The sequence below is a fragment of the Trematomus bernacchii genome, unplaced genomic scaffold (genome assembly GCF_902827165.1).
Source record: "Trematomus bernacchii unplaced genomic scaffold, fTreBer1.1, whole genome shotgun sequence".
Lineage (NCBI taxonomy): Eukaryota > Metazoa > Chordata > Actinopteri > Perciformes > Nototheniidae > Trematomus > Trematomus bernacchii.
The window spans coordinates 3544680-3561904 of NW_022987609.1; the positions used below are offsets into that span (position 1 = coordinate 3544680).

Sequence of the window (17225 nt, forward strand, 5' to 3'; positions counted from 1 at the left end):
AGTTTTAAGTCAGCAAAATAAATCAAATGTGGGTAAATTATGCTTAATACTTGAACACGCTTTAAGAAAAACAACAGCCTACATCACAGCTCTCCATAGGGTTTCATTTGTTTTGTTAGCAGCTCATTCCTTAAAACAGAAGCCTCAGATTAATTATCATAAGAGGAAATAGGAAGGGTTTATTTCAAGCTTGTTATGAAAATAAGTTATTGGGCTTTTTTCTTATCAACTTAGATTTTATAGAAAAAAATGTCAACTTGAATTGACTGCATTTGTTTGAAAAGTGGGCTTCTTAACACATACTGAAATATCTGTTTGTATCTATATTTAAGAAGTACAATACAAGAAAATCACAAGTTTCATCTGTGGCCATACTCCATTATTCTTTTTGTGTAATACACCACGTCCCCTCTGGAAAGAGTCTTTGTTCCAAAGTTTAATCATCGACAAGTTACAAACCACTTTTACTCTGAGATTAACTTTGAAACTCGATTATAATATGAAACCCCGAGCAATTAAATGATACATGTACAGTAAGCCACAATGAGAGTTCCACAGACCAAAAAGCACTCCCATGAATGGTTTATGAATATAATAATTACAAAGCTGCATACATTGTTCATCCATCCAATTTCTTTTGTGTGTGTAATGAGCATTTCAAATTTGCTATGCATCCTCTTGTCTTTGAGAGGGTCCGCTTTCTTTTCTCCCTATCAATCAGATTCGTTGCACTGTGGCAGCTGTAGCCCATTAGGAGCTTTGTCTGATAGAGGAAATGTAAAAATGTGTTCATAATCAACCTCACACGTTCGAGAAGCACTTTATGAACCTATACTGCCATCTCCTGGAACAGCATCTAATCTCTTGTCAAACATTATAACAATGTTTTCATGATGTTTCACTCAGTGGTTTTATGCTACACCCTTAATCAGCAATGTCATCTACAAGGGCTTTTATCTGCGCTTATTTCTCAGCTTTCTTGCACATATTAAGCTAACTTAATAATATAGTGTATGGAGCAAGTCAAAGTCCTGCATTTATAATCCTAAATACAGAAGTATTGTCAGGAATATGTACTAAAAATGTAAAGTAAAAAAAAACATTCTACAGTAATATTGCTTGTTTATATTAATTTGAATGGTAATAATAGAGGAAAGCACACTCAACGTTCTGCAACACCACATGTCAAATATTGTACAATATTACCTCTCTGGGCAGCTGTATGTATCTGTGTATAATGTATGCCCGGTTGGAAATAGCCTACTATGAATTCCTGGGTGCATATGTCTCTGCAAAGCTATACACCCTGTAAATAGCTAATGTGGCTAATTTGGCTGTATAATAACTAGTGTCCAACATGGCAATGGATTCACTTACATTTAAAATGTTTAAATCAAAAGCACATCATGTAGATAAATGACTACGGATAACTCCATCCATCAGTCAAAGATCCTCTCTTTTCATCTGCTCTTATCCCAGCACACATGTTGACGTGTCTTAGGAAAACACAGGTGTTACTAACAGCATTAACAATGGCTTTGTTCTGCTCCCTGTTAACCATGACAGTGCGACAGAGAGCCTGAAATTAAAGCAGTAAAAGGGAATTCAGCCATAATTTATTTTATTATTCACACCTGTTTTTCGACTGTGACATGTCAACATGTCTCCTGTGGGGAAAAAAACATGCTGTCCTCCTTTTCCTCTGATTGCAAAGCCTAGTTTTATCAAAATGTTAATCTACCTGTCTCCTTGGCAGATGCAATGTATTGTTAGAGAAAAAAAGACGGGCATTTTGAAGGGATTTTCTTTCTGTTGATGGAAAAGGATATTTTGCAGTGGTGGTCTAGTAGCCGAGGGGTCTAAAATGTTCTAACCTGCAATGTTCCCAGCTGGGGATTATTATTGCATCTCTTATTGCTTGCTGTCATCGTTGTACTTCTAATGAAGAGACAAACCCCCTTAAAATAAAATCCAAATCACATGAATCTAAATCTAATTACGCATAATTGCCCAAATAACACATAAAACTAGGATCCTTATGGGTAGTGAGAACACAACATTCACATCATTACCATTTAATCTGATTCTGCGAACGTGTTTACAACCAATCCCTCATTTTCACATCCAGCAACGACATCATCAATCATTTGGAGTCTTGTTTGTGTCCACCTGATCTCTTTTATTCTCTCTTTTTGGAGGTCTTGTTGGTCTCTACCGACTCCTGAAGGAAATAACTTCTTTTTAGTGGCTACATGCTCCACTGTGTTCAGCAGGCAGTCTCTAACAAGCCTGTCTGCGGTCTGCTACTGAGCAGCTAGTGTACAGTTAGAGTTTGTTTGTGCAGAAATGTAATTGCCTGTGCGGTGAGCGATGAAAGGTCAGTTATAACTGTGTTAACACATGAACTCTCTCCTCCTCAGTGTCCACCAGAGGCCCAGCAGCATCAATCCAGCACCAACGCCCGCCAGGCTCAAACTGATCAGCACCTGTGTGTTCAGACACAACAAATGCACAGTTGAGAAGAAGGATGATTATAGGGCTGCCCTATAGCATGGTTGAGCTATAGCCCATGTACTAGGGCTTGGTCCTCATGCAGAAGGCTCAGGCTCAAAATCGGCCTGGGACCATTTACCCACGCCCTCTGGTTTCCCCTTTCAACACTGTCACTTCAATAAGGGCACTGGTGGCTCCAAAATAAAGGTGGAAAAAAAGAGATCATTATACACGATGAAATAATTCTACTGAATTTAGTTTTATTAAGTGCTTTGAATCTGTGGACAAGCTGTTTTTCTAAGGGCTTTACAACAATATGTCAGTCATCTTGGGCAGCAGTAGCTCAATCTGAGGGGCTTGGCTTGGGAAATGGAGGGTTGACAGTTCAAGTGCAGACTGGTGCCTGGAGAGGTGTTCATTTGCCTATTGGGGGTGCCAAAATGCCCTAGCAAGGCACCAGACCTACACAGTGCTCCCCATAGGCACTGTATATAAAATAGCTGGCCACTGCTCCTAATAAAATGGGATAAAGGCAGTGTCTTATGTTCACTGTGTGTGTGGGCTACTTGCTTGACGATTAAAAGAGGATTCACAAAGTCTTCCATTTGAAGATAATAGTACTTGAAACAAATCCCCTCAAATTATCTTTAGTGTATGACTGCTTCCCCAAATCCATCCCATCCTGAACCAAACCGTACAGTGTAAATCAGAGGCGTTCTCTGGTCTGACTCGGTCTGGTTCTGCTTCTGGTTTCCAGAGTCCCACTGGGCCAGAGAGCTCTCGTAGTCCAGATTGAGTACAGAGAAAGGCAAAACCCGGATCCCCCAGTAAACCCTCTTCACCCTGCGGAAGCTGGCATCCTGCACGACACAGCAATAAGTACCTGAAATATAACATGATTAGGTGATTAATCGGCGCTTTAAATGATGTCCTTTCATTCAACAGGCAGGAGGTGTGTTTATGTCTGTGTGTGAACGTGCGCCCCTGACTTTTGTGTGTTTCTCTTTGTGGGAATGTCTTGGTGAGAATTTCAGTGCTGTTTCGAGGATATTATTGTGAAATTATTAAATGTTGAAACTTTCTTTGTCTACCGTATAAACACCATAGACATTACTTTTAAACCTCACCTGAAAATGATGCTACTTTGCTTGTGCAGCTTCATTGTGGCCTTATATAAAACAAGTGATACCAAAGGCAGCACATCAAATTACTTCTGACATAACATACTGTATGTTCTGGTTAGCCTTTGAGAGTAAAAGTAATGTGTGTTTAAAATAATTCTTATACATGCACCTCTGCTTAGAAATGGAAAACTAAATGCAGGTTCTGTGTGAGCACATGCATCAGAGTGTTTACCTGCGTCCTCCTCCATCACAGGGTCCAGAATCACACGGTCCAGCAGAGGGGCGTTCCAGCGAGCAAACAGAGTGTCGTCAGAGCTGATTATTCCTCGGGCATAACGCCATGACACCCTGAGCCGTTAAAGAAAACATCACAGTGAGCAGAGCCCTCTGTCAAAGACCTGCCGCAGTTACAGGTGGTTCTGCATCTATGGAACAACCTCAACTTTGGCAAAACAAGCACATTTCCTTTAATTTTAATCCCACCTTTAAATGGCAGAAAGCAACATCTCAATAACAAAAATTACGGTTGTTGCATCAGTCTGTTTTAGTCCCATTATTGGGCTACAAATGTATGCATATAAAGTGCATTTGTACATGAACATAGACATTATTCCGGGTATTCCAGGTCCGTTATTCCGGGTAATACATTGTTGGATACTGTCCCGTGGGCCCTTGACTGTCACAAGGCCCCTACGGATTGAATGTTTTCAGGCCTGTTTGACCTCTGACCCCCACCAGCATCACTGATGGGTGTTGGGTTTATTCAGAAGTGCTGCACCTTTAACCCCACCCACAAGTGATGTCACAAGGTCATGGAGTACACCTGTCCTGTACATCACAACAAGTTCACAACTGGAGGGCAGACAAAGACGATGTTCAGATGCTGTTTAGTTTCTCACTGAAGTGGTTCCTATATGTTTTCCTTATTCCTATTTGTAGTATGTCTTAAAATCTAGTTTTGATACCTCTATCAATAAGTCAGTGATTATAATGCTTAATGCATATTCTAAAATACAATTTACATTTATAGCCAAACTGAAAGGGCTTTTTATTGGGCAGGCTGAATAATGGCCCACAGCTCAGTTTTGCCTTGGGCTGGTTAACACGCTTCAAAAATGATTACAAAACTTTTCATTTTATTCTGCAATAGATATCTAGTTTTTCAGGATGAGACTGTGTTATATATGTAACATGACAATTGCATGATTTCTTCCCCCCATGGTTTGCAATCAAAAGACATGAATCAGTCTCCTCCTCATCCTCACCTCCAGGAGAACCTCCCCATCGCCTGCATCACTTCTCCCAGACAGTCGATCTCCACTCTCTCTCCTAGAGTCACAGTCATGGTCCTGAGTCCACACTGCCACGACTCCAGACAGCTCAGCTTACGCACACGACACTCCTCCGACACCTGTCATTAAGAAATGTCCACATGCAAACAAAAACAATTAATGTAAAAGATCTCCTATCATGCTATTTATATTAGGGGTCTCAGATATATACACATATATATAAAACCTGTCTATTATGTATGTTGCTCAAAATACCAATCAGATCATGCATTTTAGACATCCCTCATATCCCTCTATTGCAGCCCTGTTAGAGAGTGGCTGATCTGGGTCCTTGGTTTAGGATTATTTCTGAAACAGTATGGAGCTCAAATGCTTTTTCTCTTGCGGGTTTACCAGGTGAGTCCTTTTTATTATTTCCTGCTTTTTTACACATACTCTCTCCAGTAAAGGTTAGCTCTGAGCGTTAGCGATGCTTGCTAATGTAAACAAAGACCTATTACGTCCAAAACCGATAGCAACGTTTCTGATAGTGCCGTGGGTGTAGCCCACATTTCCGATATTACGTCATATCGGACACAAATCTGGATCAGCTCCGTTGTGCCCCCGTTTTTAGAGATTTCGGTACGGAGGAAAAGAGAGAGGGTTTTATTTTCTGACACTTTGTGAGTTCCCTGATACACCGGGGACGCATATTTATGTATAAAGGACATTAAAAAGTGGATTTTGCATGATAGGAGACATTTAATGTAGTTATTTTCCTTCTTACATTTCTCAATGATTTTGTGTTAGATGTTTGAGACGACTCCACAGTACCTCTGTTCCATCTTTACTTCTCACATCTTCTTCCATGGCTTTCTTGCCATCCTTCAACAAACACAGGGTTTGAGTTTTAACTCCCAGCCCACAGGTGGCGCTGCAGGGGGAGCTGTCAACAACAACCTCCACCGACACCTTATCCACCTCCTCCAGGTCAACTGAGGTCACAGGATGAAGGAGGAGGAGGAAGAAGAGGAGAAACCTGACAGTCACATGTTGCATGTTTGTGTTTGATGGTAAATCTGCAGGAAAGAAAAAAGTGTTTTTTAATGTCACTTAATGCACAAAGTTAAGTATCACAAAGAAGGTTGAAAGAAGAATGAACTTGTTTATTTCTGTAAGTGCAGTCAAGATGTTCAGGTAAGTTTGTTGATTTATTTTAATTTAAATTGCATCTCTGGGTAACATGCTGCCAGAATTAGTTTTCAAGATGTATTATCAGATGTCAAAGCATAATTGTTTTCCAATATACAAAATAACTTAGCTACATTTAAATGAATGTAAAACTACTTACCCCCCTGTGTGTGAAATGTAAGAAAAATACAAAATAAATACAAAATAAACAGGTAAAACATGAGGATTTCAAACTCTTGCAGTTACTGGGTTTGATTATCAAATGTATTTTTTGTTGTGACAACCAGAGTTCCAGGCTGCAGGTTCCCTTCTTCTGTCGGTCATAATGTTGACATATAACATCTGAGACTTTATGTAAGGGATAATGTGCAGCGATGAATGTCATTTTAAATCAGTTACAACTATGTTTTTAATCATTAAAAACATTTTCTAAATCCATAAAAGCATTTCAATTAATAGTGGGAGTCATATCATTACTTTGTTGAGAATGTGGCCATGTAATAAGCGGGATAATGTGCAGCGACGCGGTCATTTTCAGCCAAACTGTACACAGTTCAATCGACCGGACTTCTTTCTGCAGATTTGAGCGTCCTTAACAACGGTCATAAATCCTTGACAGCGGTCTGTCTGTTCTGGATTAACAACGTGTCACGTGTTCTGAATTGACCAATCAGAATCGAGTATTCAACTAAACCATGTAATAAGTAAGGGATAATGTGCAGCGACGCGGTCATTATGGGTAAAAGAACACCGACAGGCTGATCAGGAGCCCGACGCGAAGCGGAGGGATCTAGATCGGCATGAAGGTGTTCTTTTACCCATAATGACCAAGTCGCTGCACATTATCCCGCTTATTACATGGCCACATTCTCAACAAAGTAACGATATGACTCCCAATATTAATTGAAATGCTTTTATTGTTTTAGAAAATGTTTTTAATGATTAAAAACATAGTTGTAACTGATTTAAAATGACATTCATCCGCTACGAAAAATAGTCCGTTGTTGATGTTTGAACTAGGCTGTTGCAACGGCAGGAACTGCTTCGATAGCAACTAACTCTGTGCATGTTAGCATTTTAGCCTTAGCTGTAATTAACATTAACCTGAACGTTTCCATTAATAGTACAATGTGACATGGTGAATGGGAAATCTTTAGGGATATTGAGATCGACGTTTCTGTCCTCGATCCTCTCTCCTTGCGGGGGTTTCGCAGATGACACATCTGAAAGCACAATTCCCAACATGTAAAAAAACGGGAAACAATATTGCCACAGTTGTATCGCTACCGCTAATGTGTGTGTAAGGACAGACAACATGGAAAGGCACTGACCCGATGTGGTGCTATTTCCTGGGTTGGAGGACAGGATGTTGCTCCATTTCTCCCTTTCGGTTATTGTTGGAGCCCAGTAACTCTTCAGGCTGCTCTTGCACCTGTGCCCAGTCACAGACATGATCTCTTTTGATCCAAGACCAGCCTGAGAGAGCAGTTGTACAGCCGTGCTTCTCAAGCTATGGTTTGTGTAGCGCTTTGAAAGCTGGGCTGCCTGGCTTATTGTGGGTAGCATTTGCCCAAGGAAATTATGACCCATGGGCTCACGTAAATACCACACTGATTCACCGTTGAGAAGCTGTTGGTCCTTTTTTAGTGGGTGAAGGTAGAAGGCTTTGGCGTCAGATGGGCACAGGGAAACATACTTTTTGAAGCTGGCAACGGGGCAATTTTGGTTTTCAGGCTCGGTGAAAATAAAACCTCTGTCATTCTCTTTATTCATGTCTTTTGGATCTTTATGATTTTTGGTATCGGCGTTGTGGGCAAGAGATATATATTCGCATCCGTGATCATCAAGTTTCAAAATAAAAGAGCTTTGATTCAAATGTCGATTTCCCTCTCTGCCTCTTCTGGCAAGATGCAGTTGGACATCCATCCACACTTTCCGGACCAGTCCGCCGGCTGTGTTCACAGACAGCGCCTGTGAAGCCCTGAGCAGCCGCAAATCCGCAGCTGAGATAGGCGGGTGGTGCTGGCTGACGTCTTTCCCGTTTTTGCGGAGCTTTTTTACAACAGATGTGAAAACATCGTTGCTTGCTTTAAACGTAGCGCAGTTCATAATGTCAAACCTTGGAAAGTTTCTTGATATCCCTGCCCTAATGCCCAAGTAACTGGCAACTGAATAGGTTTTGCCGTTTGAGGTCTGGACCGTTGCATAAAAGGACCGCAGCTGCGTGTTCAGGGTTTCTGCTCCATAGCTGTCAAACTCTGTTGGTTCTTTTTTTTCAATCAACCAGTCTTTAAATAGTTTCATAGCCCATAATGTGTTCCGTTTTGTATTCAATTCATGCCTGTCCTCTTCAATTTGGTCGATTTCTCTGTCATTCAAATCTCGGTGTCTTTTCGCCTTTCTTACTCCTCCGCTGTTTTCTTGTCCCTCTTGTCTTTTTCTTTTCTTCACTGGGGACTCATCAGCCACTAACCATTCCTCCAAATTACTGTGCTCTCCAAATATATTAAAATTAATGTTAAAATCCTCCATGTTGCTATCACACGACAGCGGAAAACTAAAGACAAGCAGACAGTTTGTTTGCTTTTCAAACTGTTAAATTTGAAAAACAGTTAAATGACCGAACTTCTTTCTGAGCGTCTCTTGTCTTGTCAGTTCGAAAAGCAAACTGCATGCAGTTTGCTTTTCAGCCAAACTGTATACAGTTCAATCGACCGGACTTCTTTCTGCAGATTTGAGCGTCTTTAACAACGGTCATAAATCCTTGACAGCGGTCTGTCTGTTCTGGATTAACAACGTGTCACGTGTTCTGAATTGACCAATCAGAATTGAGTATTCAACTAAGCCATGTAATAATATAAAATATTTACTTGTCAAAACAGGTTATTTTAAGAATTGTTAACAATTTAAAGACTTTGGTAAGGTTTGGTTTGGTTGCGTCGCTCTCAAGCTGTTTGGTTCTGTTATTTGTGGACCATAAGACTTGTTTTTTTTCAAGTGGCAATGTTTAAAACAAATCTTTTTTTAAATCTTCCATGTGTGGGAACCCTTATCTGTGTCCCAACTTCGGCATGGTGGTGACAAAATGCAAACGTGACTCAAACCTTGTCTCGGTTAATGTGTGTGTGAGACTGAAATCAGAGAACAAATTCACAGACAACTGAACAAACATTGCTGTATTTATCAGTTGTGCATCAATTGAGAATGTGAGGAGACAACAAATTAAGTCTGCATTATGGAACATAGAATTATGAATCTGCCAAATGTGTTGATGAGCTTGGATTTTTTCCTTTTACAATTAGGCCAAATTGCACCTTAAGTTTCAGACCAGCCTGGACTTCAGGTCGACTGAAGCACCCACCTTCTCTCTTGGCTCCACCCCGTGCCTTTTTTTCCAAACCCAAAGAATGAATATGCTACTTTTAGCACATTATGAGTGGATTGGTGTCAAGAATAGTAATTGTTTCAACCCTAAGTGCATCCAGGCCCGGTTCTACGGGGGTACATAAGGGTGCATTGCACCCTCAGTTGAGTCGTTATGCACCCTCATTTGAAAAATGAAAAGTGAAAAAAAATAAATAAATAAAAATAAGTGAAAAATATTACATATATAATAATAATAATAATAACAATAATAATAATAATAATAATAATAATAATAATAATAATAGTAGTAGTAATAATAAGAAGAAGAAGAATATAGTTGAAATAAAAAAATTGTAATTGTGGTTAAATAACATTGTCTGCTGCATTTATTTGGTCAATTTAAACGGTAAGTAACGTTATTATGTCAGGTGCGCGTGACCTGTGCCGCTGCACGTTCATCTGCAAGGTGCTTACACAGCACTCAATGATGGACATCAGAAAATTGTTAAAACAACCAGCCCTTATCGCCAGCAGTAACACTGCATCTACTGCAGGTAATAACAGTTCAGATCATGGGGACATTACGTTACCCGCGGCCACTGTCGTGGACACTAACGTCCTCCCGCCCGACTCGCCCACGGAGGCGGAGCAGCCGCAGCCGCCTTCGTTGCCCCAAACACCACCACCCCTTCAGCGGCCCGCAAGTGCCAGAGGACCTCGGCAAAACAGAGCCTGCCCACATATATTAAAAAAAGTACCCAACTCGCCTGTACAGTGGGGTAAGGCGCTCATTTTGCAGCTCATGGTTTCAAAATAGAGATTGGCTAGAATATTCATGTAAAAAAGATGCCATCTTCTGCTATGCATGTAGACATTTAAAAGGGGAGTGATTTGTAAAATATCCATAAAGAAAAAGTACATCTGTTTACAGTTCTGTTTCATATGGATGTTGAGATGTATCCATAGATCTCTTCATTTTTCTCTCAAAGTGCACCAGATTGATGGTTTTAACTTCAATATTTAAAAAAAAATCTTCCCGGGGGAGCATGCCCCCGGACCCCCCCTAGAGGAGGTGAGGAGCCCCCTAGAGGAGGTGAGGACCCGCCTAGAGGGTGATCGGTCCACTCCCCACTAAAAAAAATAGCACTTTACCACTGCACCCTCTCTAATCTCAGATGCACCCCGAGTCATTTTGTTCTGGAACTGGGCCTGAGTGCATCTGATGCTGGGAAAAGAACAAAGACATGACAACACACCAACAAATCACAGGAAAAACACATTTGAAGAGCGTCACAAAGATGAATCAGCATCAGCAGGGGACTGTAACATGTGCAATAGACGGTAACAGTGGCCTAGTTGGCAGGCCAGGAAACTGTATGTGTGTGTAAGAATAATACAAATAAGGAGGCACAACATGACATGAGAAGAGAGGGAGTGAAGTGGAGGACTTGGAGGAAAATGGAGGAGGATTAATGTGATGAGAGATGTTGCATAAAAAGAGAAGCATGAGGAGTGGCAAATCATGAACTACATCCAGATTCCACATGATTTACATCCAATGCCAACGTTCAGTGCCAATGCAGGAAGTACAGCGTAATTTCTTCAGCTACTTTCACCCACTCGCTGCAAAAAGGGGAACCATAAAACAGTACCATTAAGGTTGTATTTCTTTGTATGGTGGAGAGTAAAGTGCGTAGTGCCATTGAGCACACACCTTTTGGAGTATTATGAACTTAAAAAATGTCAAGATCTGAATTCCATAACCAGACATCTCACTTCATGTTTCTGTAGTCAGTTTGCTTCAGTTCCTCTTATAGCCAGACGTTGACAGTCACACCACCAGCATGTGATATGTTTATTTTCTCTTTCATTATAAGTATATGATAATGTTATGAGATGTTAAAGTCTTAGAGAGACATGAACCAAACCATAGCTCCTTCAAATACTCCACATTAAATATTTAATTTTATATATATTTAATTCTGAGGCATTAGAGAATATTGTGAGAGAGAAAGTTATCTGCACATATTTATCAACTGTTTTAGCTTCCTGTTCTATAAGGGCGTGGTTTATGACGTTGATCTATTTATAATAACTTCCTTCCAGACAGCAACACAAGTAGATCAGAGTGCTGTGCTACACGGAGAGAAGCACTGTTTAGGAATATGTATTCTAGGTGTTATAGTTGACACGCTATAGAGAAACAGGATTTTCTTAACCATCTTTTGGGGTTTAGAGGTAAGGGCATTTGTAACTTGGATTTATTAGTTTCAGACAGACTGACAGGTAGTTAAATGTTTAGGTTTAATGCGAAGAAAGGTTCAGAGAAAGCAAAGTCCACTTGTAATATAGTCAAGTGTTTGTTAGTTACAGAAAAATGACTGTCTCATAAATCCTGTTTCCTGACATGCTGCTGAACTTTGAGCTGTTGGCACATGATAATATTGTCTGACAAAAGAGAGCTATGAATGAGCACCTGCTTAAAATACTGATTATTGGTGATGGAAATGTTGGAAAATCCTCGTTTTTGCATCGCTACGTCAACGGACAGTTCAACAAGACGTATAAGATGACAATGGGAGGTAGGGCTGTTTTATTTCATCAGTGTTCTGTAGAAAATGTGACTGTGCAGTATCTCAATGTGGATTTATGGCAATGTTTTTTTGGTACCTGAATCAGGTTTTCACCTGATAATGGCAATTTGATCTCACGGTTGATTCAAATAGTCTATTTCTATTTAAAGAGAGCATAACAGAAAGTAAAAGAAAAGAGCATACAAGAAGGTGTGTTGTGTTCATTGAAGCTTTAACACTGGCAAACATGCAACTAAGTGAGCTCAGGTTATATTAAACCTAAGCAACAAACTAATTGAAGAACAAATCGTGATGACACGAGGAACACATGAAGCAAATCCACAAGGGACAACTAGAATTTATCCAGGGAATGAACACACTCAGGAAACACCGCAGAACCACAGGACACAACGGGAACATTGACCGGAAACGTTTAAGAGACACAGCTGGAGAGGGCAGGCAAAAATGAAAAAAAATAAGACTCAAGGAGACTGTTCTACAAAATAAAACAGGGATATAAAAAATCAAGTTCATGAGAAAATGCAAAGAATATACATAAACAAGGTCTACTCAATAATAATACATTCATTTAATGTATAAAAGCAGTTCTATATTGTCAATGGATATTCTTGTTTCATACTAAATAAGTGCTTGCTGATGTCCTATTGGACAAGGCAAGGTAAAAAAAAAAAGCTATAATGGCAGCAATTGACAGGAAAAAACAAATAAACATTGTGTTTGTCCTTTTCTTAAAGGTCACCTATTATGCAAAATCCACTTTTCATGTCTTTTATACATAAACATGTGTCCCCTCTGTGTAAAGAGATTCTGAAAGTCTCAGGAAAAAAAGATTTGCTCACTTTTTGTCCTGATCCATTTATATAAAAACCTGTCTGAAAAGGAGCTGATCAGATGTTTGTCCACTTTATGATTTAATAACGATTGTTTGGCTTGTGTAACCATTAGCCAATCACCAACCAAGGTAAGCTTTCACAGCAAACGATGCTGGCTTACCAGGATGTTTGATATGTGGAGAAGTTGTCAAAGGTGCTGCAGCCTTTACGTAATGGAGGAAAAACACGGAAGAGGAAGACGGCTGACTTCAGTCATAATTCAATCAGTTAACTCTTTTTAGGGTGCAGCTATAGGTTTTATTTATTTCAAAGTGGGCCCATTTTAATTATATTCATTTTCTTCAAATGTGCAGAAGACTCCCCAAGTGCTGTGTTGATTTATTTTAAAGTAGGCCTGTGTATTTTTTTTAATTCTCCTTATAAGAGTTCTTTGTTTATTATTAGAGGTAAACAGTTTTCTATAATGTAATACATAATAAATGCAAAAAAACTGTAGTTTTTGTCTATGATGTAACAATATATACAACTTTATAAGCTATCAAGCTATCAAATATGTTTTGCGGCTCCAGACAAAACAAATTGGTGGAAAAGGGGGCAAAATGGCTCTTTTGGTCAAAAAGGTTGCAGACCCCTGATCTAAAGTAACAGACAGGGAATCAGCACTTTTGAAACAGGGCTGAAACAGAGGGGATTATGGGATGCTACAATGATCTGTTTGGTATTTGGAGCCAAACACTTCAGAGACATGTTTTGTACATTTCTGAGACCTATACTATATTGATAAAAAACAGTATAATAGGGGACCTTTTAATACTATCCATAGTCCAGCATTAATGCACAGCAATAGCAAAAATGGCTTGGTGATTTCCTAAACATATTTTTGAGCTTTGAGTAAAACTGGAGTAAATGGTGGATTGGATGGAGGCAATTGTTGCCTTCTAATGTGAGATACATTGGTTGCTCTGGTGATTTACTGCTCGACCTCAATGTATTTTCGGTCTTCCCCAATCGGATTCAGCAGAAGGCGATAAACAGATGGTTTGTCGAATCACCTGCCAAATGTTTTTAGAAACCTGCTCTTTTCCAACAGTTGTATATGACGGCTTCTCAGATACCCACCCCAGCAACAGCCTGTTCACCCTGCTGCCATCTGTTCAATTTACTGATTCTTGCATGTTTTGCATTTTGATAAACAGTTTTACAGAGTATTATCCTGCTCCTCTGCCACATGTTTCGCTAAGGATTGTTTGAGTAAACTTCTCTCTGAGAGTAAAAGTATTGAATTGGAGAGTTCATCTGAGGGTTTTTTTTCCCCCTGTTTTTTTAAATCTGTAAAACACACATTTCTTTCTCCACTTCTGTTTTTTTACTCTTACTTCTCGCTTCTTCTTTTTTCTCGACAAAATGTTTTTCTTTTTCTCTAGTGGATTATGCTGTGAAGCTGCTGCACTGGTCAGATAAAGAAAAAGTCAGACTCCAACTGTGGGACATCGCAGGTACAAAACGTTTTTCAGCATACGGATTAGTGGAAAGATGCGTGGGTGACTTAATGAACTCTGTGTCTTCCCTCCAGGCCAGGAACGTTTCATATCCATGAACAGGGTCTATTATAAGGGTGCGCTGGGCTGTGTGGTGATGTTTGACGTCACCAGCTCAGCCAGCTTCCTCAGCTGTCGCCATTGGAAACGGGACCTTGACAACAAGGCCATGCTTCCCAACGGAGAATCCATCCCCTGCATCCTGCTGGCCAACAAGGTCTTTTTTATGTCTTAAAGGGTGTAGGATTCACAGGGAAATGGAATATAATTACCTGTTTTGATTAGTGCATATTCACCTGGAACTAAGAATAGGTGTTTTTTTGTGCCCTTTTTTACACTACCTTAAGGCCACGTAGTTCTCCGATACGCCTGTAAAACTGTGGTAACGCCGCCACCGACTGAATTACTTTCCTCACAAAGTAGTATTATGCTAAGGGTGGCCTCTGAGCGATGTGAAGGTCATCAAGGTCATGTTATGTCATGTATCTAATTCATGACATTACTTCTTCCCTATCACAAATCCAGCTGTAACAGAAGTAACAATGTCATATCTACATGTGGCAATTTGTTCATGCGGAAAAAATTCAGTTCTGTTATGTATTATTGGTGTGACTTTTGAGGTTTAAAGGTTTTGTATTGACCGTATTGTAGAGATCCATGCTGCACACATACAGGTTAAACCATTTCACATCATATTATCATAGCAAGATAACCCTGGATGGGACACATTTGATTTTTAATAAACCACAGCTAACACAATACATTAATGCAACCTCAGCAGGTCAAGCAAGATCCTGAAACCCTCACCTCACAACAACAAAATGACTTCCTGCCCCTCTCTCTGTCTCTCTCTCTGCAGTGTGACCTCCCTCAGCGGGTCGTGCCCCCAGACAGCATTGACAGGTTCAGTAAGGCCAACGGCTTCATTGCCTGGATGGAGATTTCGGTCAAAGAGAACAAGAACGTTGGTGAAGCTATGAGGTAACAAAAAAAGATGAAACTTAAAAGAGTACAGGGTTCAGGGGATGCATTGTACACTGAACTCTTAGAAATAAGGATTCCAAATAGGTTCTTCCTGTAATGCTGAAGTTCTACAAACCCATAACCTTTCCTTCTGAAGAACATCTTTTTTAAGGCCAATTTATTAAAAGCTTTGGTTAAAGCCTTGACAGATCATGAGTTTTCAAAGACAGATATGACAAAGTGGGAGCAGTAGCCTTTGTGTTCACTGCTACAGGCCAGTACTGAATCGTACTTAAAGGTAGGGTAGGTAAGTTTGAGAAACCGGCTCGAGATCGCTAGAATTTGAAAATACACAACCGGAGAAAATCTGCCACTTCCTTACAGAGCCCCTCCTCCAACACACACGAACGTGCACATGACCAATGAGGGCACGAGATAAGTTTGTGCACAGATGGAAGGCTGACAGGCAGGTAGGCCATCCAGTTATTTTAGCCGGGCCGGCTAAAATGATTGGTCGTACTTTTTACAGTATTACGGCTTCCACAGATGACATGTTTTTATGGATTTTTTGTCAAAGCACTTAAGATATTCATTGCTATCGGGATGTTAAGAGCATTCCATGGAATATAACAAAAAGTGTATCTCGAGCCGGTTTCTCAAACTTACCTACCCTACCTTTAACAGTGACAAAGGGTATTCAACACATTCTTTTTAAATAACTCTCAGGAGTGATGTATTTGATGTTGAAGGTTTGCAAAAGCATTGAATTAAGCAGGATATTGGGCCCAATGGTGCTGGTTTTTGTTTTTTATGAAAGTTCCATCAGCAGAGAAACATGAACACAACTGATGAAGGACTTATGCTTCAAAGCATGCTTTTTCAACCCTAGTAGCCTGAAAAGGGATTTATTTAGTTGGAAACCTTGATGATTCATGATATTCATATAAATCAGTACATCTGTTGTATTTCAGGAGATTGGTGCAGGAGATTTTGTCTGTGGAATCTAGTCTTGATTCGCTACAACCCAAACCTCAAGAAATCGTTAATCCTCAACTGGACTCGGTGTGCGACGGAGGAGCAGGATGCTGCTGAAACACAATCAAAAGGACAAGCAAACAGCCGGGACCCAATCCTACACTCAAGTTGTTTCAAGGGCCACTGAACAATGCACTTAACCCTCAATTACTGAGGGAGGCTTTCTGCAAATAGAAGATGACAGTGGAAGCACCAGGAGATGTCGATGTAAGTGGGGTATATTGATGCTGAGCAGATCTTCAGTGTCCATGTGTGAGCTGGCAGTGATCTAAGAGGACACTTTAAGTGGGATGAGGAAACAACACACGTGTTTCTCATTTTGGACGTACGAAAACAAATGAGTGTGAAAGCAACGCCACCGGTTTAACTGTCAAAAAGACTCAATAAGGATTCATTAACTCTTTTTCTAGCCAATTAAAGCCTGTTTCAGGATCTAAAATAATTTGACGTAAACATGCCCGGCCCCTGCACAACTGAATTTATAAATAAAATATTTCTAATGTTTTCCCCCCAATGGTTTTACTGATGTTTGTGTTTTGGTATAACAGTGTATAGTTGGTTTTGTTATGCCAAACATTTATAACATAATTGTTGCTAAAACCAGAGAGCCACCACAGAAGCTATAGACAGTGTTTCGATGTGTCCAAGTTGTGTTTTTGTCACTCTTGCCATACTGCTTTTCCTTTTTTTTTCCATTTTACATAAATGAAAAACACAGTGGGTCCAGTTAGAAGAAGTGTGAAAATGTGGATTTAATTAAAATAGTACTTTAGAACATGGTATCAGGTAGATTATGGATTACAGGAATTTGTTGGAC

The 17225-nt window shown here is 40.0% G+C and overlaps 2 protein-coding genes across 3 annotated transcripts; one reads left to right on the forward strand and one right to left on the reverse strand.

Annotated features, from left to right (window-relative positions):
• Window positions 1-573: 573 nt before the first annotated feature.
• Window positions 574-6457, reverse strand: tmem81 (transmembrane protein 81). Of its 2 annotated transcripts, XM_034131851.1 has the most exons (6): window positions 6240-6457; window positions 5723-5967; window positions 4883-5028; window positions 3850-3965; window positions 3192-3376; window positions 574-2486 (listed from the first exon to the last, which is right to left on the reverse strand). In XM_034131851.1, exons 1-6 carry the CDS (start codon window positions 6298-6300, stop codon window positions 2394-2396), a joined length of 846 nt encoding a protein of 281 aa, XP_033987742.1. In that variant the 5' UTR covers window positions 6301-6457; the 3' UTR covers window positions 574-2393. The 2 variants fall into 2 exon arrangements, with proteins under 2 accessions (XP_033987742.1, XP_033987743.1); XM_034131852.1 differs by having other exon boundaries at window positions 5723-6457.
• Window positions 6458-11560: 5103 nt separating this feature from the next.
• LOC117483572 (ras-related protein Rab-7L1-like) lies at window positions 11561-16922 on the forward strand. Its single transcript, XM_034131946.1, has 5 exons — window positions 11561-12027; window positions 14297-14368; window positions 14446-14627; window positions 15270-15391; window positions 16345-16922. The coding sequence occupies exons 1-5, from the start codon at window positions 11910-11912 to the stop codon at window positions 16463-16465; spliced, it is 615 nt and encodes a 204-aa protein (XP_033987837.1). The 5' UTR covers window positions 11561-11909; the 3' UTR covers window positions 16466-16922.
• The last annotated feature ends 303 nt before the right edge of the window (window positions 16923-17225 follow it).